Source organism: Medicago sativa, chromosome 1, assembly GCF_051527215.1.
Source record: "Medicago sativa cultivar Bolivia chromosome 1, Bolivia_mono, whole genome shotgun sequence".
Lineage (NCBI taxonomy): Eukaryota > Viridiplantae > Streptophyta > Magnoliopsida > Fabales > Fabaceae > Medicago > Medicago sativa.
The window spans coordinates 78,944,619-78,970,769 of record NC_140749.1 but is presented as its reverse complement, the minus strand read 5'-3'; the positions used below and the strand labels follow the sequence as shown (position 1 = coordinate 78,970,769).

Sequence of the window (26,151 nt, the reverse complement as noted above, 5' to 3'; positions counted from 1 at the left end):
AATATGATTTCTCTCAATAAAAGGAACAAACACAAATTCCCACCCATAACAAATAACCAAATGTTGTTGCGGCAACCCTGTTCCATCCTCTGTATAGTGAACTTTGTAGGATAATCAAAATCTAGTACCTAACAACATAAATCAACATAGGTTATTGGTTTTTGTGTACTGATTAGGTATAATATAAGGAATTAAATTATTTTCCTTTGTTTATGTTGTTTTTTGATTTCCAAACTGTTGAATTTGGATTTCCAAATTCTATTATCTATCGAAGTTGTTACTAGGTTGAGTCACGACCAGGTCGCTCTCTTTAAGACGTTTCGTGGCACTACCCAAAGTTGTGCAAGGTAGACTATCAACCACGCCGCCTCCAAGATAAAACAAGCCCATGCGGTTAACTACTGCACCGTAGAAAACCGTTCGAGAATTACACCTTCAAATATGGTACTAATACCACTCTTTAATACTGAAACCACTTTAATATGGTATTATTACCATTCTATTATGGTGCTAAGACCACTCAAATATGGTGTTTCCACCATTCTAACCCTTAAGTTCTTCAAACTATCAATATGGTACTATGACCACTCAAATATGGTGTTACCACCATTTCTCCTCAAATAGAATTATTGAATAATTTTTATATACTGTTAAGATCATTCTTGATTCCGACGGGACATTGTTTATTCCAAATAGGGACTATGATCTTAAAAGTACTCTTTATTCCGAAGGGACATATATTATCGAAGGGACTATGAACTTAAGACCATTCTTAATTCCGAAGGGACATTAAACCGAAAAGGGACTAGGGTCTTAAGAACACTCTTAATTCCGAAGGGACAGAAAGGAGTAGAAAAAGGAGAAGGACTTGTTAAACAAGTCGAAGGAGGGAGAAGAGAGAAAGAGTCGTCAACACAAGTCAAAAAAGGGAGAAGAGAGAAAGAGTTCCCGACAACTCAATGAAACTCTTTGGTGTGTGGAATGCACTGTGTGAGCTCTCTATTTATAGAGAAAATTCACAACTAATAAGTGAGAAACTTTGGGAACAAGTAATATGATAAACTTTGGGAACAAGTAACATATTACTTTGCGATTAAGTAATTCACATATTAGATCTAGTACAAAAATATCTTAATTGAGTACTAAAATATATTAAATTTAGTACAAAAATATATCATATTATGTACCAAAATATTTTAGCAAAACTTGGGGACTAAGAAAGCACTTTCCAATAATGATTAAATTAATTATTTAATTTATTATTTCCAAATAATAAAATATATATCAATATATAATTTTTTTTTCTCTAGTGCTTATGTACCCCTATTAATTAGAGGTACACCCCCACTATATAAACACTACTAATGTGTGTGTTCCATCCGATGTGGGACTTCCACTTTTTTCAATTCACACAACACTAGTTCTACCCCACATGGGAATTTGTGTTTAGTCTTTTTTACTCAATTTCCACACATGTTCCAACAATCCCCCACTTGAATTTAAAAAATGGTTTCAGAAATAACGTCAAAGACATCTCCATAAGATTTGCTAGTAAACAAAGGTGTCGCCTACATCTTGAACCTCTGCATAGCGAGTAAAATTCTGATTAACAAGAGTTGCTTACAACATTGAACTCTATCTCATAGATAGAACCCACACACAAACCTTTTCATAAGGTGTATTCTAAAAGCCCGTGCGTTTATGGCCTTGCACGTGTATCCCGGTTTTAACGAACGCTCTTGGTATTCTGCCCCGAATTCCATAGGAACCGGCCCTTAGTTCCACATTCGCATAGGTGAGTCTATCAAGAGTACTCCTGTAGCTATGTACTCCACTCCAAATAGAATATAGATCTCATTAAGAGTTTCTATTATCTCATCCTTCTATCGCTGCAGGAATCATGCTTTCTTACTTTTAACATAGCATGTTCTATCACTTGTGACTTGTTATTACCTATTGAACCTATTTCTTGGGATCTCCAGTCATGTAGGTCGGGTTACCATCACTTGTGACCTTTGGGCATTAGTCCCATCCTATTGGATGTGTTTAGGACTTTCTTTTTAGTAATTCCTTTCGTCAAAGGATTGACTAATTCTTTATCAGTACGTACATTATCTACTTTCACCGTTCCTTTTGAGAGTAGCTAGCTCTCTAATCCTTTATGTGTTCATGCCTTAATTATCGTCTCTAACGATTCTCAATTTTTGTAATAGCTGCAGACTATCACAATGATTTAACACTTCTGGAAACGGTTTTAACCACTAAGGGATCTCAATTAGCAAGCATCTTGTCAACTTGCTTCTCCACTAGTTTTCTCTAGTGTTCTCATCTCAGATTCATTCCATAGTGGACTGAGTCAATATCATTTGTTTTAACAAACAACTCCTCTAGTGATGCTCAATATACAAACACTAGTCGCTAAATATTCATCTGAAAGATGTTCTATTTTATATCTTGTACCATTTAAGTACAATAGGTTACTCCTAGTGAAGTAATCTTAGAGTCATAGTTTTCTTAAGGCACTTCATGACTCTTTCTATAGCATGGCAATGCTTCTCATCCGTCTACTAGTAAACTTGCACAAGAGTTTCACGACATTAGCAATGTCGGGTCTAATACATTCAGTGGCTTACCTAAGGACTGACAATGATGCTCGCATATTCTGTTTATTTAACTCCATCTCAAGTGTTCTTACACTTGGATCATAATATATGATTGCAAGTTTACGGTGAAATAATAATATTTCCTTAAGAACTTATTTTAGACCATACAAATAATTATCTAACTTACAGACCTTGTTTTCTTGTCCATGAATCGCAAAACTTTCAGGTTGTTTCATATAGATTTCTTCTTCTAGTTCACCATAAAAAGAGGCAACTTTCACATCCATTTGGAGTACTATCGAGTTATGAACGGCGGCTAAAGGGACTAGTACTCTTATGGATATGATTTTCGTGACTGGTGAATGAATGTCGAAGAAGTCTATATTTTTCTCTTTCTAAAACCTTTTGATTACAAGGAGAGCCTTGTATTTATCAACCGTTCCATCAGGTTTTAGTTCCTTTTTCCAAAATCCAAATACAACCGATTGATTTTGCAACTATGAGACAAGTCAACCAAGTGTCATGTTTTGTTAGACTCTAGAAGATTCATTTCATCGTTTATTGCTTTTTGCCATAATTCAGCATCCAATGAGGATATAACTTCTTTAAGGCTTAATGAATCTTCTTCGAATGTATAAACCAAGTTCATACTCTTTAGCATTTTTAGCTCTCTTACCTCCTCGAGGTTCTATAACATCTCGTATGATGTTTTCATAACTATTTCTAATTACATGAATGTGATTAGATATAGTGCCCCCACTAGTTCTTAATTTTTAGAAGGCCCCCACTAGTGCCCTCACTATTCTTTAGTTAAAGGGGTAAACATTTACATAGAAATCGACATCTTTTAAATTCTATGATCACTTTAACATTTAGGTCATAAAACCTATATGTTTCGTTATTTATCGCATACCCGATGAATACACATTCATAGGCTCTACTAGTGAGTTCAACTCTCTTGGGGTCCTGAAGCCAAATATAGTCCGGACAATCCCAAGTTCAAAAATAAGACAAGTTGGATTGTCTTTTCTTCAAAAATTTCTTAATTAGAATTTTTGTCCTTAGACTTGGGTACTCTATAAATTTCAATTTTCGTTATAAAAATTGAACATATCAAGCGTATCAATTTTATTTTCCAAAATTTACAGTCATCAATAAATATGATAAAATATCATTTTATCATTTCTAGTTTATGTGTCATCGAGTTCACACATATCATAATTTATTTAAGTTTTAGAGATTCATATTCTCTAAATTCATTTATATGAACTTTTGGTTCATATATCTTGACTGCAACAAATAAAATTGTCTAATTATAACGTTGGAATTAAATCCAAGTTACTCAAATTTAAAATTAAAAGCTTGTTCACGTGATAAATTTTGATATGTCACATATTAAAATCACACAACTAGTAAAATAGAAGGAGAATTTAATTTTTAACATACCATCAAAGTGCAGTCTTTTCCCACAAGAATGCATGGTACACAAGTCTCTCTTTTTTAAGTCTGAGTCAACTCAGTCTTATTCAATAGAAATCTGAAATTCAGATTCTTTCTTATTTTTATACAAAATATTTGGAAAAATATCTCATATAATTTCTAGTTAGAAACAAAATGACCGATCAGCTTTAGATAATTTGTTTCTTATCATGATGATTATATATAAACTTTACATAACCATTTCATGTTACTGTTTCAAAAGAAAACAACACGTAAGCATGTGTTGCATTCGAAAGACTTTTGAGTTCATCAAAATAAAATAGCAAACCTCACATTATTTTATTTTTCGGTCCATGCCTTTTCTAATGTTGTGTAACAAACTCGTCTTGTTTGGTTCTGTAACAAATAATTTGTTTTGTAACAAATTATTGTTTCACTATATGGCTCTGATTTCGAAACCATATTTCAAACAAATTCAACGTATTTGAATTTTTTGTGTTTGTTATTTAAAACAACAATCACTTCATCGTTTCAGTCAAAAGATGTATTTCTATAGCTTGATTTATCCTTAATGTATTTAGGGACAACTTAACCTCAATAAGTAACTTCTTCGGTAGACATAGCAGTACCAAACGTCTTAAAATTGTTGTTTTTGGATTTCCAAACTGTTGAATTTGGATTTCCAAATTCTATTATCTACCGAAGTTGTTACTAGGTTGAGTCACGACCAGGTCGCTCTCTTTAAGACGTTTCGTGGCACTACCCAAAGTTGTGCAAGGTAGACTATCAACCACGCCGCCTCCAGGATAAAACAAGCCCATGTGGTTAACTACTGCACCGTAGAAAACCGTTCGAGAATTACACCTTCAAATATGGTACTAAGACCACTCTTTAATACTGAAACCACTTTAATATGGTATTATTATCATTCTATTATGGTGCTAAGACCACTCAAATATGGTGTTTCCACCATTCTAACCCTTAAGTTCTTCAAACTATCAATATGGTACTATGACCACTCAAATATGGTGTTACCACCATTTCTCCTCAAATAGAATTATTGAATAATTTTTATATACTGTTAAGATCATTCTTGATTCCGACGGGACATTGTTTATTCCAAATAGGGACTATGATCTTAAAAGTACTCTTTATTCCGAAGGGACATATATTATCGAAGGGACTATGAACTTAAGACCATTCTTAATTCCGAAGGGACATTAAACCGAAAAGGGACTAGGGTCTTAAGAACACTCTTAATTCCGAAGGGACAGAAAGGAGTAGAAAAAGGAGAAGGACTTGTTAAACAAGTCGAAGGAGGGAGAAGAGAGAAAGAGTCGTCAACACAAGTCAAAAAAGGGAGAAGAGAGAAAGAGTTCCCGACAACTCAATGAAACTCTTTGGTGTGTGGAATGCACTGTGTGAGCTCTCTATTTATAGAGAAAATTCACAACTAATAAGTGAGAAACTTTGCGAACAAGTAATATGATAAACTTTGGGAACAAGTAACATATTACTTTGCGATTAAGTAATTCACATATTAGATCTAGTACAAAAATATCTTAATTGAGTACTAAAATATATTAAATTTAGTACAAAAATATATCATATTATGTACCAAAATATTTTAGCAAAACTTGGGGACTAAGAAAGCACTTTCCAATAATGATTAAATTAATTATTTAATTTATTATTTCCAAATAATAAAATATATATCAATATATAATTTTTTTTCTCTAGTGCTTATGTACCCCTATTAATTAGAGGTACACCCCCACTATATAAACACTACTAATGTGTGTGTTCCATCCGATGTGGGACTTCCACTTTTTTCAATTCACACAACACTAGTTCTACCCCACATGGGAATTTGTGTTTAGTCTTTTTTACTCAATTTCCACACATGTTCCAACAATCCCCCACTTGAATTTAAAAAATGGTTTCAGAAATAACGTCAAAGACGTCTCCATAAGATTTGCTAGTAAACAAAGGTGTCGCCTACATCTTGAACCTCTGCATAGCGAGTAAAATTCTGATTAACAAGAGTTGCTTACAACATTGAACTCTATCTCATAGATAGAACCCACACACAAACCTTTTCATAAGGTGTATTCTAAAAGCCCGTGCGTTTATGGCCTTGCACGTGTATCCCGGTTTTAACGAACGCTCTAGGTATTCTGCCCCGAATTCCATAGGAACCGGCCCTTAGTTCCACATTCGCATAGGTGAGTCTATCAAGAGTACTCCTGTAGCTATGTACTCCACTCCAAATAGAATATAGATCTCATTAAGAGTTTCTATTATCTCATCCTTCTATCGCTGCAGGAATCATGCTTTCTTACTTTTAACATAGCATGTTCTATCACTTGTGACTTGTTATTACCTATTGAACCTATTTCTTGGGATCTCCAGTCATGTAGGTCGGGTTACCATCACTTGTGACCTTTGGGCATTAGTCCCATCCTATTGGATGTGTTTAGGACTTTCTTTTTAGTAATTCCTTTCGTCAAAGGATTGACTAATTCTTTATCAGTACGTACATTATCTACTTTCACCGTTCCTTTTGAGAGTAGCTAGCTCTCTAATCCTTTATGTGTTCATGCCTTAATTATCGTCTCTAACGATTCTCAATTTTTGTAATAGCTGCAGACTATCACAATGATTTAACACTTCTGGAAACGGTTTTAACCACTAAGGGATCTCAATTAGCAAGCATCTTGTCAACTTGCTTCTCCACTAGTTTTCTCTAGTGTTCTCATCTCAGATTCATTCCATAGTGGACTGAGTCAATATCATTTGTTTTAACAAACAACTCCTCTAGTGATGCTCAATATACAAACACTAGTCGCTAAATATTCATCTGAAAGATGTTCTATTTTATATCTTGTACCATTTAAGTACAATAGGTTACTCCTAGTGAAGTAATCTTAGAGTCATAGTTTTCTTAAGGCACTTCATGACTCTTTCTATAGCATGGCAATGCTTCTCATCCGTCTACTAGTAAACTTGCACAAGAGTTTCACGACATTAGCAATGTCGGGTCTAATACATTCAGTGGCTTACCTAAGGACTGACAATGATGCTCGCATATTCTGTTTATTTAACTCCATCTCAAGTGTTCTTACACTTGGATCATAATATATGATTGCAAGTTTACGGTGAAATAATAATATTTCCTTAAGAACTTATTTTAGACCATACAAATAATTATCTAACTTACAGACCTTGTTTTCTTGTCCATGAATCGCAAAACTTTCAGGTTGTTTCATATAGATTTCTTCTTCTAGTTCACCATAAAAAGAGGCAACTTTCACATCCATTTGGAGTACTATCGAGTTATGAACGGCGACTAAAGGGACTAGTACTCTTATGGATATGATTTTCGTGACTGGTGAATGAATGTCGAAGAAGTCTATATTTTTCTCTTTCTAAAACCTTTTGATTACAAGGAGAGCCTTGTATTTATCAACCGTTCCATCAGGTTTTAGTTCCTTTTTCCAAAATCCAAATACAACCGATTGATTTTGCAACTATGAGACAAGTCAACCAAGTGTCATGTTTTGTTAGACTCTAGAAGATTCATTTCATTGTTTATTGCTTTTTGCCATAATTCAGCATCCAATGAGGATATAACTTCTTTAAGGCTTAATGAATCTTCTTCGAATGTATAAACCAAGTTCATACTCTTTAGCATTTTTAGCTCTCTTACCTCCTCGAGGTTCTATAACATCTCGTATGATGTTTTCATAACTATTTCTAATTACATGAATGTGATTAGATATAGTGCCCCCACTAGTTCTTAATTTTTAGAAGGCCCCCACTAGTGCCCTCACTATTCTTTAGTTAAAGGGGTAAACATTTACATAGAAATCGACATCTTTTAAATTCTATGATCACTTTAACATTTAGGTCATAAAACCTATATGTTTCGTTATTTATCGCATACCCGATGAATACACATTCATAGGCTCTACTAGTGAGTTCAACTCTCTTGGGGTCCTGAAGCCAAATATAGTCCGGACAATCCCAAGTTCAAAAATAAGACAAGTTGGATTGTCTTTTCTTCAAAAATTTCTTAATTAGAATTTTTGTCCTTAGACTTGGGTACTCTATAAATTTCAATTTTCGTTATAAAAATTGAACATATCAAGCGTATCAATTTTATTTTCCAAAATTTACAGTCATCAATAAATATGATAAAATATCATTTTATCATTTCTAGTTTATGTGTCATCGAGTTCACACATATCATAATTTATTTAAGTTTTAGAGATTCATATTCTCTAAATTCATTTATATGAACTTTTGGTTCATATATCTTGACTGCAACAAATAAAATTGTCTAATTATAACGTTGGAATTAAATCCAAGTTACTCAAATTTAAAATTAAAAGCTTGTTCACGTGATAAATTTTGATATGTCACATATTAAAATCACACAACTAGTAAAATAGAAGGAGAATTTAATTTTTAACATACCATCAAAGTGCAGTCTTTTCCCACAAGAATGCATGGTACACAAGTCTCTCTTTTTTAAGTCTGAGTCAACTCAGTCTTATTCAATAGAAATCTGAAATTCAGATTCTTTCTTATTTTTATACAAAATATTTGGGAAAATATCTCATATAATTTCTAGTTAGAAACAAAATGACCGATCAGCTTTAGATAATTTGTTTCTTATCATGATGATTATATATAAACTTTACATAACCATTTCATGTTACTGTTTCAAAAGAAAACAACACGTAAGCATGTGTTGCATTCGAAAGACTTTTGAGTTCATCAAAATAAAATAGCAAACCTCACATTATTTTATTTTTCGGTCCATGCCTTTTCTAATGTTGTGTAACAAACTCGTCTTGTTTGGTTCTGTAACAAATAATTTGTTTTGTAACAAATTATTGTTTCACTATATGGCTCTGATTTCGAAACCATATTTCAAACAAATTCAACGTATTTGAATTTTTTGTGTTTGTTATTTAAAACAACAATCACTTCATCGTTTCAGTCAAAAGATGTATTTCTATAGCTTGATTTATCCTTAATGTATTTAGGGACAACTTAACCTCAATAAGTAACTTCTTCGGTAGACATAGCAGTACCAAACGTCTTAAAATTGTTGTTTTTGGATTTCCAAACTGTTGAATTTGGATTTCCAAATTCTATTATCTACCGAAGTTGTTACTAGGTTGAGTCACGACCAGGTCGCTCTCTTTAAGACGTTTCGTGGCACTACCCAAAGTTGTGCAAGGTAGACTATCAACCACGCCGCCTCCAGGATAAAACAAGCCCATGTGGTTAACTACTGCACCGTAGAAAACCGTTCGAGAATTACACCTTCAAATATGGTACTAAGACCACTCTTTAATACTGAAACCACTTTAATATGGTATTATTACCATTCTATTATGGTGCTAAGACCACTCAAATATGGTGTTTCCACCATTCTAACCCTTAAGTTCTTCAAACTATCAATATGGTACTATGACCACTCAAATATGGTGTTACCACCATTTCTCCTCAAATAGAATTATTGAATAATTTTTATATACTGTTAAGATCATTCTTGATTCCGACGAGACATTGTTTATTCCAAATAGGGACTATGATCTTAAAAGTACTCTTTATTCCGAAGGGACATATATTATCGAAGGGACTATGAACTTAAGACCATTCTTAATTCCGAAGGGACATTAAACCGAAAAGGGACTAGGGTCTTAAGAACACTCTTAATTCCGAAGGGACAGAAAGGAGTAGAAAAAGGAGAAGGACTTGTTAAACAAGTCGAAGGAGGGAGAAGAGAGAAAGAGTCGTCAACACAAGTCAAAAAAGGGAGAAGAGAGAAAGAGTTCCCGACAACTCAATGAAACTCTTTGGTGTGTGGAATGCACTGTGTGAGCTCTCTATTTATAGAGAAAATTCACAACTAATAAGTGAGAAACTTTGGGAACAAGTAATATGAGAAACTTTGGGAACAAGTAACATATTACTTTGCGATTAAGTAATTCACATATTAGATCTAGTACAAAAATATCTTAATTGAGTACTAAAATATATTAAATTTAGTACAAAAATATATCATATTATGTACCAAAATATTTTAGCAAAACTTGGGGACTAAGAAAGCACTTTCCAATAATGATTAAATTAATTATTTAATTTATTATTTCCAAATAATAAAATATATATCAATATATAATTTTTTTTCTCTAGTGCTTATGTACCCCCATTAATTAGAGGTACACCCCCACTATATAAACACTACTAATGTGTGTGTTCCATCTGATGTGGGACTTCCACTTTTTTCAATTCACACAACACTAGTTCTACCCCACATGGGAATTTGTGTTTAGTCTTTTTTACTCAATTTCCACACATGTTCCAACAGTTTATCAATAAGTAGTTTTATGAAGGATCGTAGTTGTGTTCATATATAGTGTAGCATCAATTTATAATCCAACAGAGGTCTTTATATACATTAGGTCAATTCTGGAACTAGTAAATCTTAATATGCTTTTTCCTTCCTTTTTTTAGTTAACTTACTTAAATCCAACAAGAACTCAACAATTTTATTTAGCCATGTGAAGGAATTTAACAAATGAATATTTGATGGTGTAATATAATGTGTTTCTTAGAAGTTCATTGATAGAGTTATATATGTAGTTGTACAAATTGGAACATTTTAAGTGATGATGCAATTGGTTGAAAAAAACATGTGCTCTGGCGACTCTGTTTGCGATATTGCACTGTTCATCTATCACTTTCTAAAACATTTCATCTAACCTAGGAAACCTCCACCAACCACCACCGCCATGCCTCAATCTTCCACCCCCCCTCCAGATCCTTTCATGATTCCTTGGCCATGTCTTTATGAACCCCCTCCTAAACCAAATTCAAAGCCTAATGACCCAAAACCCCAACCTAAACCTGCTAAATCTTTTGCACAGGCCCTCACAAATGTTTGTGACATCCCAACATCACAGCTACCACAACCGATAATCAAGGGTGACAGAGTTTCAATTGCTATCCCTGATGATGATTATGTCATAGGTATGGAAACTTGCAAGCATAACTTACATGCTAGAATCATCTACCCTAAAGGTTCAACGCCCCTCTCAGTGTTCTCCTTGCGTGCTAAACTCTCTTCTCACTGGAAAGATCTTGGACGCTGGGGAGTGCAAACCATTGGAAAGGGGTATTTTGAATTTGCTTTTTCAAGTCTTGAAGACCTTAAAAGGGTCAGATCTATTGGTTCCTGGAATTTGAATCCAGGTTTCATTAAGTTCTTGTCCTGGACTTGTGATTTTAGCCCTAATACCCAGCAAAACACCTCTGCTCAGGTTTGGGTGAGGTTCCATGGAGTTCCACAGGAGTATTGGCGCAAACGCATTCTTTTTGCAATTGCTAGTGCAATAGGGGCCCCTATCTGCACAGATGCTAATGCTTCAAAACCTATTTGGGAAAGAACTTTCGGTCAATATGTAAGGATCTTGGTTGATATGGATATTTATCAACCTTTGAGAAATAAAGTTCTGGTTGAAAGAAAAGGGTACGCCTTTTTTGTTGAAGTTAGTTATGAGAATATGCCTGATTACTGCACTCATTGCAAGAAGATTGGCCATTATATAGAAATATGCAACAATGTAAGAAAAGAGGAAAGAGATGAGCCTGTCAAAGCTCCGGTGAAGAAAAAGAAACATGCTCATGTGGTTAAACATGTTCCAAAGGGGCAGGGGACAATACAGAAAACTCCAATTATCATAGCTAAAGAAGCTGAAGATATTCCCTTGGTTAGAGACCAGAACAAAGGGAAAGCTCCATTGGCAGAAGAGTATGAGAAAGAACTGATTGATTCAAACAATAACTCAGAGGTTGGAGCAGAAGATGCTGATTCAAACTCTGATGTCTCTGAGTTTGTTGACAACACTCAGTTGGAAAACATCTCTAAGGATACGTCCTCAACTGCAGATGTCTCAAAAGAGGGTGATGTAAATCAAGAGCTAGTTAACATGGAGTTCTTGAAGCATTCATGGGAAAATATAGCAGCAAATGAGGATGCAAATGCCAGATTCTTAGCAGACATTGAGAAAGACCATGAAGATGATGTTCCAATGAATGTTGCAGACTTTGAATTGGTTCTCAACAAAAAGAACAAGAAGAAGCATAGAGCAGCTCAGAACAAGACTGTGATTGTGTATGGAACCAGATCAAAGACTGGTAGATCAAAGTCTTTGAAATGAAGAGCCTCTACTGGAATGTTAGGGGTTTGGCTAACACCTCAACAAGGTTAGCTCTTAAAAGGTTACTTTCTGTAAATAAACCTGATTTCTGTTTCATTAGTGAGCCTTGGATAGATTTTGAGTCTCTTCCTAGAGGTTGGTTCACTAGACTAGGTTATAAGCTTTTTGCTATGAACAATAGAGATACTCTACAACCTAATCTTTTGTGTCTGTGCACACTGAATTTAAACCCTACCATTTTAAATACCACTGATCAACTTGTTTCCTTCTCTTTTGATTACAACAATACTACTTCTGGAATGGTGGCTATTTATGCCTCCACATGTTACATTAAAAGAAGAGAACTTTGGTCCTCCTTGCAAACCTTACACCAATCTTTCCCTTTACCATGGAGTTTTATTGGTGACTTTAACTCTATTCTGGGTGCTTTTGAGAGTAGAGGTCACTTTGCTCCCTCTAGAATTCCAATGGAAGATTTCCAGTTTTGGACTGATTCTAATCATTTTATTCACCTTCCTACTACTGGTGCTGCTTATACATGGCAAAATGGTAGAAGTGGCAGAAGATTTACTGAAAGGAGGTTGGATAGATGTATATGTAATCAACTATGGTTAGATATGTGCTCATCTATTTCAGTTTCTACTTTGTTAAGATCCTGCTCAGATCATTATCCCTTATTACTTGAGTTTGAAGCAAATCAATACAAATTCATTTCACAGTTCAAATTCCAGAAGATGTGGACCCTTCATGAAGATTGCAAAAATGTTGTAGCATCTATCTGGAACACAAATATTGTTGGTTGCCCAATGTACATTCTTTCTAGGAAGCTTCAGATGCTCAAAGTTAAGCTTAGATCTTGGAACAAGGAAACTTTTGGAAACATTCATCTCATTGTCAAAGAAGCCGAAACCAAACTTTATGACATTCAACTTCAACTTCAAACCTCAGGTTACAATGAAGCCAACATCCTTCTTGAAAAACAAGCACAAAAAAACTTAGAAATTGCCCTGAACAAAGAGGAAATTTTCTGGCAAGAAAAATCCAAAGTGAAATGGCATTTAGAAGGTGATAGAAACACTGCATATTTCCACAGAGTTACCAAAATTAAAAATACCACCAAATTAATCACATCAATCAAGGATGGTGATATTACTCTCACGGATCAATCTCTCATTGCTAATCATGCTGTCAATTATTTTAAATCTTTGTTTTGCACTAACATTGTTTTGCAGGATCACTTGCTTGTTGAAGAAGTCATCCCTCACATTGTCACAGACAACACAAATCACATTCTCACAATGCTTCCTACATCAGAAGAAATTCATAGAGTTGTGTTCTCTCTCAACAAAGATAGTGCTCCAGGTCCTGATGGCTTTGGTGCAGTTTTTTCCAAACATTTTGGGACATTGTTCAGACTGATGTTGTTAAAGTTGTTCTTCAATTCTTCACCTCAGGATGGATTATGCCTAACTTCAACTCCAACACTGTTGCTTTAATTCCAAAAACTTCAAATGCAGATGCCATGAACCAGTTCAGGCCAATTGCCATGGCCAATTTCAAATTTAAAATCATCTCCAAGATTTTAGCAGATAGATTAGCTCAAATTATGCCTGAGTTAATCTCTAAACATCAAAGAGGATTTATTCAGGGTCGAAAGATCAGAGATTGTATTCTTATAGCTTCTGAAGCCATCAACTTACTGGATACAAAGTCTTTTGGGGGGAATGTTGCTCTGAAAGTGGACATAGCCAAAGCCTTTGATACTTTGGAGTGGAGTTTTCTAATCCAAGTTTTGAAGAAGTTTGGTTTTAGTGATTTGTTCTGTGATTGGATAAAAGCTATTCTTGAGTCAGCACATCTTTCTATATCTATAAATGGATCTCAACATGGATACTTTAAATGTACTAGAGGAGTGAGGCAGGGGGATCCTCTTTCCCCATTGCTTTTTTGTATTGTTGAAGAAGTGCTCAGCAGGGGCATCACGCAGCTAGTGGAAAATGGTGAATTAGAGCTCATGTCAGGCACAAGAAGATGTAAGGTTCCATCACATACTCTTTATGCTGATGACATAATGGTTTTTTGCAAAGGGAAGCTTTCATGCATCAATGCTTTGATCAAGCTCTTTACTAGGTATGCGCAAGCTTCAGGTCAGTTTGTCAGTGCAAGCAAGTCAACAATTTTTGCTGGTTCTATTTCACAGGCTAGGATGGAAAACATTGTTGATCTTATTGGTTTCAAAATAGGTTCCCTCCCTTTCACTTATTTAGGGGTACCCATCTTTAAAGGGAAACCTAAGGCCAGGCACCTTCAGCCTATTGCAGACAAAATCAAATCAAAAATGTCATCTTGGAAAGCTTCTTTACTTTCCATAGCTGGAAGAGTTCAACTAGTGAAACCCATTATTCAAAGCATGCTTATTCATACTTTATCTGTTTATGACTGGCCAGCGTCTTTGATCAAGGATTTAGAAAAATCAATAAGAAACTTCATATGGAGTGGCAGTATTGATAAAAGAAAACTAGTCACAGTAGCTTGGAAGAAGATTTGCAAACCAACTGCTCAAGGTGGGCTTGGAATCAGATCCTTGAACAAGTTAAATCAAGTTGCTAATCTTAAATTGTGCTGGGACTTGTTTCACATGAAAGAAGATTGGGCTGAGCTTATTCTTAATAGGGTTCTTAGAAATAGAAGAATCATTTCACACCATATTTCTTCTTCAATTTGGTCTAGTATCAAGTCTGAATACAATGTGATGATAGATCATTCCAGTTGGCTTCTTGGTGATGGTACTAAGATTCTTTTTTGGACTGATAGTTGGTGTGGGCCACCTTTAAATCTGCATCTGCAGGTTGATGAAGTTGTTGATGAAACAACTTTAGTTAGTGATTACATTAATGAAACAGTTGGGCTATGTCTCATAACTTTTCAACTGATTTCCCTGTTATTTGGAATCTTGTGCAGCAAGTAACTATTTCTGTGCAATGTAAAGAAGTGGTAGTTTATCCTTCAAGATGCTTATTTATTCAAGACTTCTTCTTCTGTTCAACCTATCCATCGGGCCAAATCTATTTGGTCCCCCAACATCCCTCCTTCAAAATCATTGCTTGCCTGGAGACTTATGCAAGACAAAATTCCTGTTGATGGGAGTCTAAAGCAAAGAGGATGTGCTTTACCATCTATCTGTAATCTTTGTATGAAAGCAGAAGAAACTACATTTCACTTGTTTTTTGAATGCTCTTATGCAACTCATCTTTGGTGCTGGTTAGCCTCTGTGCTCAATCAGCCTCTTCACTTCGCAGCTTTGGAAGAAATTTGGCATCTCAGTGAGAAAGGTTGGTCCCCACAATGCAAATTAGCTATCACTGCTGCAATTATAAACATTATGTCTGCAATTTGGCATGCTAGAAACAACTGCAGGTTCCAAAATAGAAAGATTCATTGGAAAAGTGCAATGTCTCAAATCATTGTAAATGTTTCCTTGTCTGCTAGCAACTCTAATCTGCCTGCTAGTTCTGCTATGAAAGAATTCACAATTTTAAAAGCTTTTAATGTTTCAATTAATCCTCCAAAGTTGCTGTTTGTGAAAGAAGTGTTTTGGTGCCCTCCTATTGTTGGTTGGATCGAAGGAAACTGTGATGGCGCCTTTGCTGCTGGTAAGGCCTCTTGCGGTGCAATTTTTAGGAACTGTTTTGGTCATTTTTTGGGTTGTTTTGCTGAAGGGTTAAACTCTGGTAACTCTCTCTTTGCTGAGCTTATTGGTGCAATGAGATCTATCGAATTTGCTAGTTCTAAGAACTGGAGAAATTTCTGGCTAGTGACAGACTCCATGCTAGTGGTTCAAGCTTTCAGAAATCATGACATTGTTCCTTGGCAACTAAGGAACAGATGGACTAACTGTGTGAATATAACAACTAGGATGAATTTTCTTGTTTCTCATATATTCAGAGAGGGCAACGCCTGTGCAGATGCTCTTGCTAATATAGGTTTAAATTTAAGCACTTTTGTATATTATTACTCTTTGCCCTCACAAGTAAGGAGTGATTATGTTAAAAATAGGCTAGGTTGGCCTAGTTTTAGGTTTAATCACCCCTGAGAAGGTTTTGGTTTGGTCCCCCTTCTCTTTTTTTGTAACAATCTTTTTTGGAGGTATATATTTGGGGTAGTAGCACCTTGCTTCTACCTTGTTTAAAAAAAAAGTACAAATTGGAGTCTAATCTTGACTTATGAAACTGCAGTTATTTGTATATAAAATAATTGAAGACCTTCAAACCATAGTTGTTTACAAATTCAATTTCTCTTCTGGAGAAATCAATTAGCAAGAGATTGTAGACTTGAACAAAATATAGTATGATTTTATAGTATATGGAATTGCTTCATCTTGTAAGAGAGCCAAGGTTTACTGCTGTGTGGAAGTAGATTAATGTTTCTAATTATCTCAAATGCATCATGTAGTTGGTTTGTTTTAATCTTCTGTGGTTTAAGTTATGTTTTCTTGCCATTAACCTTTGATGTTTTCCATTCTCTTATTCTTCCTCTACATAGTGTTTGAAAACCTAGCTGGTTTTCCATGCACAGATTTTGGTTTTAGTATTCAAGTTATTTTTTGGTGAAAGTATCACTGCTGGAAGTGTCACTTTAGTTCCAATGTTGTACTGTTGTCCGCAAATGAAACAGAATGAGTTACCACAATGGAATGCAAGGAAATAATGTTACAGGCTCATGCAAGAAGAATATGGAAGAGAGAGGAAGAAGACACACACAGAGAGGAAGAAGATGGAAAGGTTTTTAATTTCAAATTTTGTAATTTAGTGATTTTTAATTTCGTCTCTCTGTAATTTTTCATTTTTGATTTTGGTCCCTGTAATCTTGCCTGAAAGGACACATAAGCCTGTTTTACCACGTCAAACAACTCCACGTCAGTCATTGTTTGACACATCAGCGTTTTTGTAACAGATGGTGATAGGAGGGACGAAAATCAAAACGTTTGTAACTTACAGGGTTTGTTTTAGAACAAAAAAAGATACAGGGACGAAAACCAAAAACACGCGAACTTACAGAGACGATTTACATATTTAAGCCAAATATTTATATGGCAGCCATTGTTGCTTCGATAAGCAAGATCTGCTTTCATCTCATTGGTTTCCTCTCATTTTAATGGTAAGAAACAACAGAAAATGGATAAATTAACTTATAGTGGGTGAACTTATTAGTTAATAAGCTAGTTCATTGAATGCTATGTTTGTCATAACTAGTGTTTGAAGTAAATCAAACCCAATATAAAATGACAAAAAAAAATATTTATATTAATATTTAATTTTTTTTTCAATGAAGATCTTAATGGTAAAAATGAGAGAAAATATGATAGGCCATAAATTGGCTCAAACTCTACTTGAAGTAGCATTTCAAAATATGTAATCATCTCGTGACAAAACGCCATCAGCTTGTACGATAAATTTTTTACCAAACAACTACTTTTTTTGTGTTACCCTTTCGATTCCAAGAGGAAGGGGGCTCGTAATTCAGAGTTCAACATAAAGATAACCAAACAACTACTTTAATCATACAAGTAACGAGTTTGTACGCGATAGTTTGGCATTGCCAATCGACTCTAAATAAGTACTAACAAATAAGCAATTGGGGTATTTTTTTTTTTTTAGCAATTGGGGTATTCTAAATAAACTAGTTCAAAAAATGAGGTCCAGGGGTAGTCACATTAATAAACAAAAAACGTGTTCTATGCAACAAACCAATTTGGTGCTATAAGTTCTGATAACTAGATTAAGAGTGTGGAGTAGTCTTGATTAAATCCTTGACATCCAAGTAATCATCAAATTGAATTGATATCCTGTAACAAATATTGAATAATTAATTGTAAGATTATAAAAATAAATATTAAATATCTCTATATAATATTTATTAATTATAAAAAAAAACACCATATTCCCGTTGTTTCAAGTATCTGAACATCATTCCAAGTCCATGATCTGAATTGCTCATCTCCATTCACATTTTCCCCCAAGCAGCATATAATTAAAACTCAGGGTAATACCACTACCTTATATTATTTTCCTAATCAGTATTCAAACTAACCTACTTAGACTGTAATTATACTAATTTTCTTTCCAATGTAACATGTAATTATGATAATTATAATAAATTCCAAGGGTGATGGTTCAGCTACAGTGGGTATTGGTTTTTCAATTGGTGCCGGAAGAAAGAGGCTTGTGTAATTAATATACAGCTTGCTCAACCAACAAACATGTCTCCATGTTGAGGAAGGGTTATGCAATTTAAAATTTAAAAAAAAAATCAAGTGAAATTGACAAAACTATCCTTAAATTTCAAGTGACTTTTGTCAAAATCAAGCACGGGTAGGTTGCTAACTTACATAAATATTTTTAAACATGTGTAAATTAGCATCCCCTTGAGATTCACTAGAATAGACCACCACTAGTGTTTTTGTGGAGGTGTTTTCAGCAACATGCACCTTATGGTGTATTTAACAAATTTTTAGCTATCACTTGCTAACTTACTCCATTTAAAATTGAGTGAGTGTATTTTAACAAATATCTACAATGTTGACTTACACCCACTTATTTGTTAAAAGGAGTATTTTAACGGCATGCACATGTGCATTTAACCGCTTTTTAGTTGTAACTTGTAACTTGTAAAATACTCCTTCATGAAATTTAGTGGGTGTTCATTAGCATATATTCAAGAGATATTATGTTGTGTTAAATTTCGGATGGCCCCACCCAGCCCGAGTTTCCAACCTCTTCGGTTTTTAAATTTTTCTGCATGTAAACGATACCAAATATTATGTTTAGAATTTTCCAACTGATATACGACATATAATTGCTTTGTGTATTGTCTAAGGGGGCAAATAAAAAACTAACAAATTATATGGAGGAAGTATATATTGACTCCAAGAGTAACTCAAAAGAGTTACTCCAAATCTCCACCCTTCATTTGGTTTTAATCTAACGACTTTAAAATTAATTTGAAGTTACACACCTGATCAAAATTTTCTGCTGCCATGTGCCTTAACTCCATTCTATATGCAGCTTACCCAATTGATTTTTTCACACCATCCATGCTTCTTTTGTTTGGATATAAATCAGAGCAAACATAAAAGTGATGGAGTTGCACTTCCAGGGCCTTAATTCTACACACTCATTTTTTGCCATTGATTTTTGCATTTTTCCTTTGTTTTTCATTTAGATTTCAATATTTTTGTTTGTTTGCTCTTTTGAGTTACACTTGGAGTCAAAAAGACTTACAAAGTGTTTCAATCAATCATTTATTTCCCTCATGTGACAGAAAAGTATGCAGACAACTGTAGGTTTCTGAAAAAACAAAAAGATGTTCTTCTCTGCCCTCACTTTCCTTCTAGCAAAAACTATCAGCTAACTTATCAAAAAAGAATTGGCTTAAGCTGATGAAAATTATGAGGGGCTTATTTACTAAATCTATGCATTGCATCGTTAACATCTTTCAATTCAAAATAAAAAATCCCAAATCAAGTATGTCTCACCATCCTTTCCGTCCCACACGACACAACACTGTAATCAGCGATTAATGCACAAAATTTTCAAAAACAGATTGAACGTTTTGTGGGTTAGTGCTTGTGGTGGTGGTAGTTTTTGGATCTATAGATCTATAACAGATTTAGTTGAAGTGTACCAATACTACTGTTTTGTTCATAAACTTGATTAGTCTTTAAACTTACTCTTGAAGTGATAATTACTAATAAATCACAGCCATTAACTAATAACAAAATCAAGATCATGATTTGGAGTAAGTCTTTAAACTTACTCTTGCAGTCAATATATCCCTCCTATATATAATCAGGTTTAACATGGATATTTGTACAAATGTAGTTAAAAAAACTTCATACACACCTCAATGGCAAGATACGAGAGTTTCGGAGCATTCTGTAGAAAGCTAAGGAGTATATTCCAACTGCAATTCTCAGATATTTCAACTGACAAAAATACTAGATTGTAAAAAGTGAGAAGATGTAGGCTGTCAAGAATGTCCTCCTCCTCCATGCTTAGAAACTGCATAACAAAAAAGAAATTGCATATGGGTAGCTAAATATGGAACTTATCAATGTTATCATTATAAAGGAAAAAAAGATTATGAAACTTACATGAATAGTTTCAGAACTGATAGTCAATGACTTGACATTAGAAAATCCTTTCAAGAGTGTATACAAACTGTTAAAATCTGGATGCTTACTAATGCGAAGAGTAGCTCGTTCAAGATTGGACAAGTTTGTAAACTCATATTTGCTGGGAGACAATGAAGGATCAATAATAGAAAGAACTTCAAGCAAAGGGGCATTAATTTGCAGTGGACCAATGTTAGGCGTAAAACTACTATAAATATCATTTATCTTGTTGGGGTTTTCCGTTTTATTTCTTTAGTTTTAGGGTTTGTGGTTTTTTTAGTGCATTTTTAGTTTTGTGGTTTCTCATAGTTCATTTTAATGGAAACTATGATTGATGATAAGTATAATAGTGAAAAGGAAAAGTGACTATAATGGAAATTAGTTAAATTTGTTTAATAAAGTAAATTCTTAAAAGGAATAAGTTTATTTTTTAAGGAATTAATAGGAATACATTAAATATGCATAAAAATGGAAAAAGGACCTACGATGATGATAAGTATCATAGTGAAAAGGAAAAGTGAATATAATGGAAATTAGTTAAATTTTCTTAATAAAGTAAATTCTTAAAAGGAATAAGTTAAAAAAAATTAGATTTTTTTAATAATATAACATAAATAAGTTTTACACTATATTTAACTATTTTATCATACCATAATATTTGGATTGTGTTATAAATATTTTTTCACTGTCAAAAATTCAAGAAATTTAAATTCTTTAATAGGAATAAGTTAGAGAAAAAAACATATTAAGTTTAAAAATTTAACAAAAATAATTTTTATTTTTCTAACCATAGTATAGTATTGAAGTGTATTATAAATATGTTTACACTAGTTTTATTAAACTTAATTAGATTTTGTTTTTCAATTTTTTCTTATTAAGAATAAAGATTTATAGATTTTTTTATATCAACAATTCTTTATTCCTCAATACATGGAATACAACCATTTAATAAAGTGTCATTGCTTTAAAAGTAAAATGCAACAAACTGACCTTATATTCAATTTTTTATTTTATCACATTATTATATTTGTTATCTTATCCTTTCATGATGTGTGAACAATTTTTCTAAATAAAATCAGTGTAAACATATTTATAACACACATTTTATCATATTAAGGATGCAACGAGAACGTGGTCAAGGTCACGGGTTTCAAAATAAAATCAGTGTAAACATATTTATAACACACATTTTATCATATTAAGGATGCAACGCGAACCTGGTCAAGGTCACGGGTTTCAAAATAATCATCATAAGTAGAAGCAAGCACATTTTATCACATGATTGATGAAACTCTAAGAAAATGTGTCAATAATTGCCCATTTCTCATGTCACTAACATGGTCTTCAGAGAAGTTTGGGAGTTTTGCAAAGATTTCATGGTCTAGGATTTTCCTGATAATAAATCGACTAAGCTAATATATCAATAATTATAATTAATATATGAACAATAACGAAACATTAACCATATAGAAGAAGAAAAAAAACCCTTTCACAAATTTAAATAACAATAAGAAAAAAGTGGTGGACATGGTTCTTGACAGAATTTGATATGTTCGACTACTAAACTTGTTAGCATGAATAAATATATTAATGGCATACTCATGTATTTAACATGGTCTACTGAAAAATCTAGGCAACAAAGGTTAACTTGGTGGAAAAATCTTAATTGATTTTGTTGCCATTAATAAATTTATTCATGCTAACAAGTTTAGCAGTCGAACAGATCAAATTCGGTCAAGAACCATGTCCACGACTTTTTTTTATTGTTATTTAAATTGTCTATGATTTTTAGACTCTGAAAGGGCTTTTTCTTCTTCTCTATGGTTAATGTTTCCTTATTGTTCATATATTAATTATAATTATTGATATATTAGTTAAGTCAATTTATGATCGGAAAAATTCTAGACCATGAAAATCTTTGCAAAACTCCCAAACTTCTCTCAAGACACTAAGAAATGGGCAATTATTGACACATTTTCTTAAAGTCGCATCAATCATGTGATAAAATGTGTCTGCTTCTACTTATGATGACTATTTTGAAACCCGTGACCTTGACCAGGTTTGCGTTGCATCCTTAATATGATAAAATGTGTGTTATAAATATGTTTACAGTGATTTTATTTAATAAAATTGTTCACACGTCATAAAAGGATAAGGTAACAAATATAATAACGTGATAAAATGAAAAATTAAATATAAGGTCAGTTTATTGCATTTTCTTTCTAAAGTAAAGACATTTCATTAAATACTTGTATTTCATATAGTGAGGAATAAAAAATAATTAATATAAAAAAAATTAGAAGTTTTAATTTTTGATAGGAATAAGTTGAAAATAAAATCCGATTATGTTTAATATTTTAACAAGTATAAGATTACTTTCTATTTTCTAAATAAAATTAGTGTAAACGTATAACACACTTCAATACTATGGTTAGAAAAAATATTTAAAGTCTTCGTGAGCTTAGCTTAGTTGGTATGGGCAATGCATAAACAAAAAAATATTTAAAGTCTTCGTGAGCTTAGCTTAGTTGGTATGGGCAATGCATAAACATAAAATATGCAAGGTCAGGGGTTCGAACCCGACCACCACAAAAAAATAAAAATATATATATTTAATTTAAACATGACAAAACTTATTTTTTTTAAATTTTAAACATGACAAAACTTATTCTTTTTAAATTATTAAATTTAATATGATTTTTTCTAATTTACTCCTATTAAAGAATTTAAATTTCTTGAATTTTTGACAGTGTAAAAATATTTATAACACAATCCAATATTATGGTAAGATAAAATAGTTAAATATAGTAAAACTTATTTATGTTATATTATTAAAAAAAATTGTAACTTATTCCTATTAAGAATTTACTTTATTAAGAAAATCTAACCGATTTCCATTATAATCACTTTTCCTTTTCACTATTATACTTATCATCATACTTTATTAAGAAAATCTAACTGATTTCCATTATAATCACTTTTCCTTTTCACTATTATACTTATCATCATCGTAGGTCCTTTTTCCTTTTTTTTTGCATATTTAACTTATTATTTTTTTTTGAGGAAAATTAACTTATTCCTATAAATCCCTCTAAAAGAAAAACTTATTCCCATTAAAAATTTACTTTATTAAGAAAATCTAACTAATTTCCATTATATTCACTTTTCCTTTTTACTATTAAAGCCCTTATACATATACCACCTTAGGTGTCATACACCTTTCAACACCCACACACAATTGTGACACGTGGCAAAAACATTGAAAGAAGAGAGGAGAGAAGGTGATGATGTGATATGAAATTACTAAAATATCTCTGGCACATGGGGGTGTACATGAGAGGTGTATGAAAAAGGGTGTCTACCTATCTTTTTCCTTACTGTTATACTTATCATCATAGTTTTTTTTCCATTTCTGTGCATATTTAACTTATTCATATTAATCCCTACAAAAAACTTATTCCTATTATGAATTTACTTCATTAAAAAAATATTATATTAGTTAAATTATTAAACATAATCAAATTTTGATTTCAACTAATTCCTATTAAGAATTACAAAATATGATTAGGTTTAATAATTTAACAAATTAAAGGTTTAACATATTTAATTATTTTCCTCTTACCATAGTATTGGATTGTATTACAAACATGTTCACACCGTCATAAAAGGATAAAATAACAAATATGTTCATATAATAATGTGATAAAATCGTAAATTGGAAAAGTAAATATAAGGAAAGTGAGTTGGGTTTTCTTCCAAAACTAAAGTCATTTATAAAATGGGTGTATTTCAGTGCATTGAAGAATAAAAAACTATAACGCCAAAAAAATAATTAAAAAACAATTAATAAAAAAAATATAGAAGTTAAATATTTTTTCATATTTAACTTTAATGATTAACTTTAAAAAACAGTTAAAACAAAATATGATTAACTTTAATGATTCAACATAGATAAATTTTATCATATTTAACTATTTTATCATATCATAATATTGGATTCTGTTATAAATATATTTACACTTTTATTTTGAAAAAAGGTTTACACTGTCGTAAAATGATAAAACAAGAAGTCCAATATCGTATCTCTATTAAGTTCGTTTATTTTAATATTGAAATTTAGCAGTTCATATAAACTAAATGGATCATTGATTCAAAAAAAAAAAAAAAAAAACTAACTGGATCATTGGGCATGATTGTCTTTTTATGTGAAATGTATAGTTTAAGAAAAATTAGATTGGCCTTTCAATGGATCATTAGTATGGTTATAATTATTTTAGTGAAAAGACTAATTTAAGAGAAAATAGTTTGGCAAAAAAAAAAGTTTGATTATCTTTATTACACCTCAAGTTATCCATGTCAACTGAAAGTAGAGATACTACCACGTATTGAAACATTAATTCAAAAGTAAAAGTCAATGATACAGTAGTAATAATAAAATTTAAAAGTAAAAAACAATAAAATATGTATGCAAGAGTGAAGTATTAAGCAAAAGCAAAACACAATAAACCATGTATTCATAAAGTATGCATTCTTGTAAATCTCAATTTCTAACATGAAGGCATCAAGGAAAATACAACCTAACAGTAAAAAAACTAAGCTCTATCAAATGTCTTTCTTAGTAGCGAAAAATCTAGACACATACTTCTCGATCCTCTCAACTTAATCTCAAGCAAAAAATATTATTAACAACTAAAGGGAAGAATCTCATGTATTATCATTCAAGGTTTATTGTCAATAGCTTTGATAGTTTTTATTTTAAATAACCAATTGCCCCTATAATGCTAGAAAAGGTGAATAAAACATTGTTTAAATATGATAAAAAAAAATGAGCAAATAATACCTTCTACCTTGAGAAGCTTCAAAAATCTTGTTGAACCAAGGTAAGCATAAGAAATATAGCTGGCAACACTGAAGAAGAAAATAAAACCCAGCATGACTGAAAATGGTTTAGTTAATAAAAAGAATGGAATGAATGAAGGAATTGAGAATACCTTGCACTTGGAGGGAAGTTTATGAGTTTCTTTAGGAGTGTGGAATCTTCCATTAGTGTAGATTGCACTCTGCAACTTTGATGAAGGGTTGATAGCAACAAATTTTCTGGAAAAATACATATTGTTTTAATATTAAGAGAGAGCAATAAGGTAGAAAATATGTAAGATAGAGTAGAATAAAGAACATTGGATCACAAAACATAACTTAACGAATGATGTTTGCAGAAAATTGTAGACTGAATAGTGCTATAAACAAAATTAAATAGGAATTTGAAATTGATTTAATGAATGAAATAGAAAATGAAGAAATGTGAAGGTACCAAAGTGACATGGAAGTTGAGTACCGAGTTTAAGAAGAAGAAGATACAAAGAAGTAATTAAAGAAGATGAACATGAGTGTTGAAAAGAAAAATGAGTGAGAAGGGGAACCGGAACCGGATCCTCTCATGCTCTTTATAGTCTGCCAGCTCTTAATCCAATGGCTGAGAATTACAAAGAGAAATTAATTAAAAAAGGCACTATTGAAGAGAGAGAAAGCAAAATGTGTGTGAACATAAATGAAAAATAATCAGGGTTAAATTTGTTTTTGGTCCTTATAAATATACTAATTTTTTCGTTTTATTTTCTCTAAAAAAAAATTTTTGAATTTTAGTCCCTATTAAATTTTCAATCACCACTTTTGGTCCCTTTTTTTAAGTCGATTC

General features: G+C 32.6%; 1 protein-coding gene across 1 annotated transcript; it reads right to left on the bottom strand.

Moving 5' to 3' along the window:
- Positions 1-17,642: 17,642 nt before the first annotated feature.
- On the bottom strand, positions 17,643-25,887 carry LOC146957830 (uncharacterized). The gene is made up of 6 exons (XM_085739416.1): positions 25,768-25,887; positions 25,448-25,553; positions 25,297-25,364; positions 20,436-20,482; positions 20,185-20,343; positions 17,643-18,128 (listed from the first exon to the last, which is right to left on the bottom strand). Exons 2-6 carry the CDS (start codon positions 25,498-25,500, stop codon positions 18,111-18,113), a joined length of 345 nt encoding a protein of 114 aa, XP_085595542.1. The 5' UTR covers positions 25,501-25,553; positions 25,768-25,887; the 3' UTR covers positions 17,643-18,110.
- Between the last annotated feature and the right edge of the window lie 264 nt (positions 25,888-26,151).

What these genes read in the sequence shown, in the direction of transcription:
- LOC146957830 (XM_085739416.1), bottom strand. Translation starts at nt 25,500, where the DNA reads ATGGAAGATTCCACACTCCTAAAGAAACTCATAAACTTCCCTCCAAGT. An exon ending in AACTTCCCTCCAAGTGCAAG is followed by an intron (nt 25,365 to 25,447) that starts GTATTCTCAATT and finishes TTTCTTCTTCAG; the next exon opens with TGTTGCCAGCTATATTTCTT. An exon ending in GAAGCTTCTCAAGGTAGAAG is followed by an intron (nt 20,483 to 25,296) that starts GTATTATTTGCT and finishes CACTCTTGAAAG; the next exon opens with GATTTTCTAATGTCAAGTCA.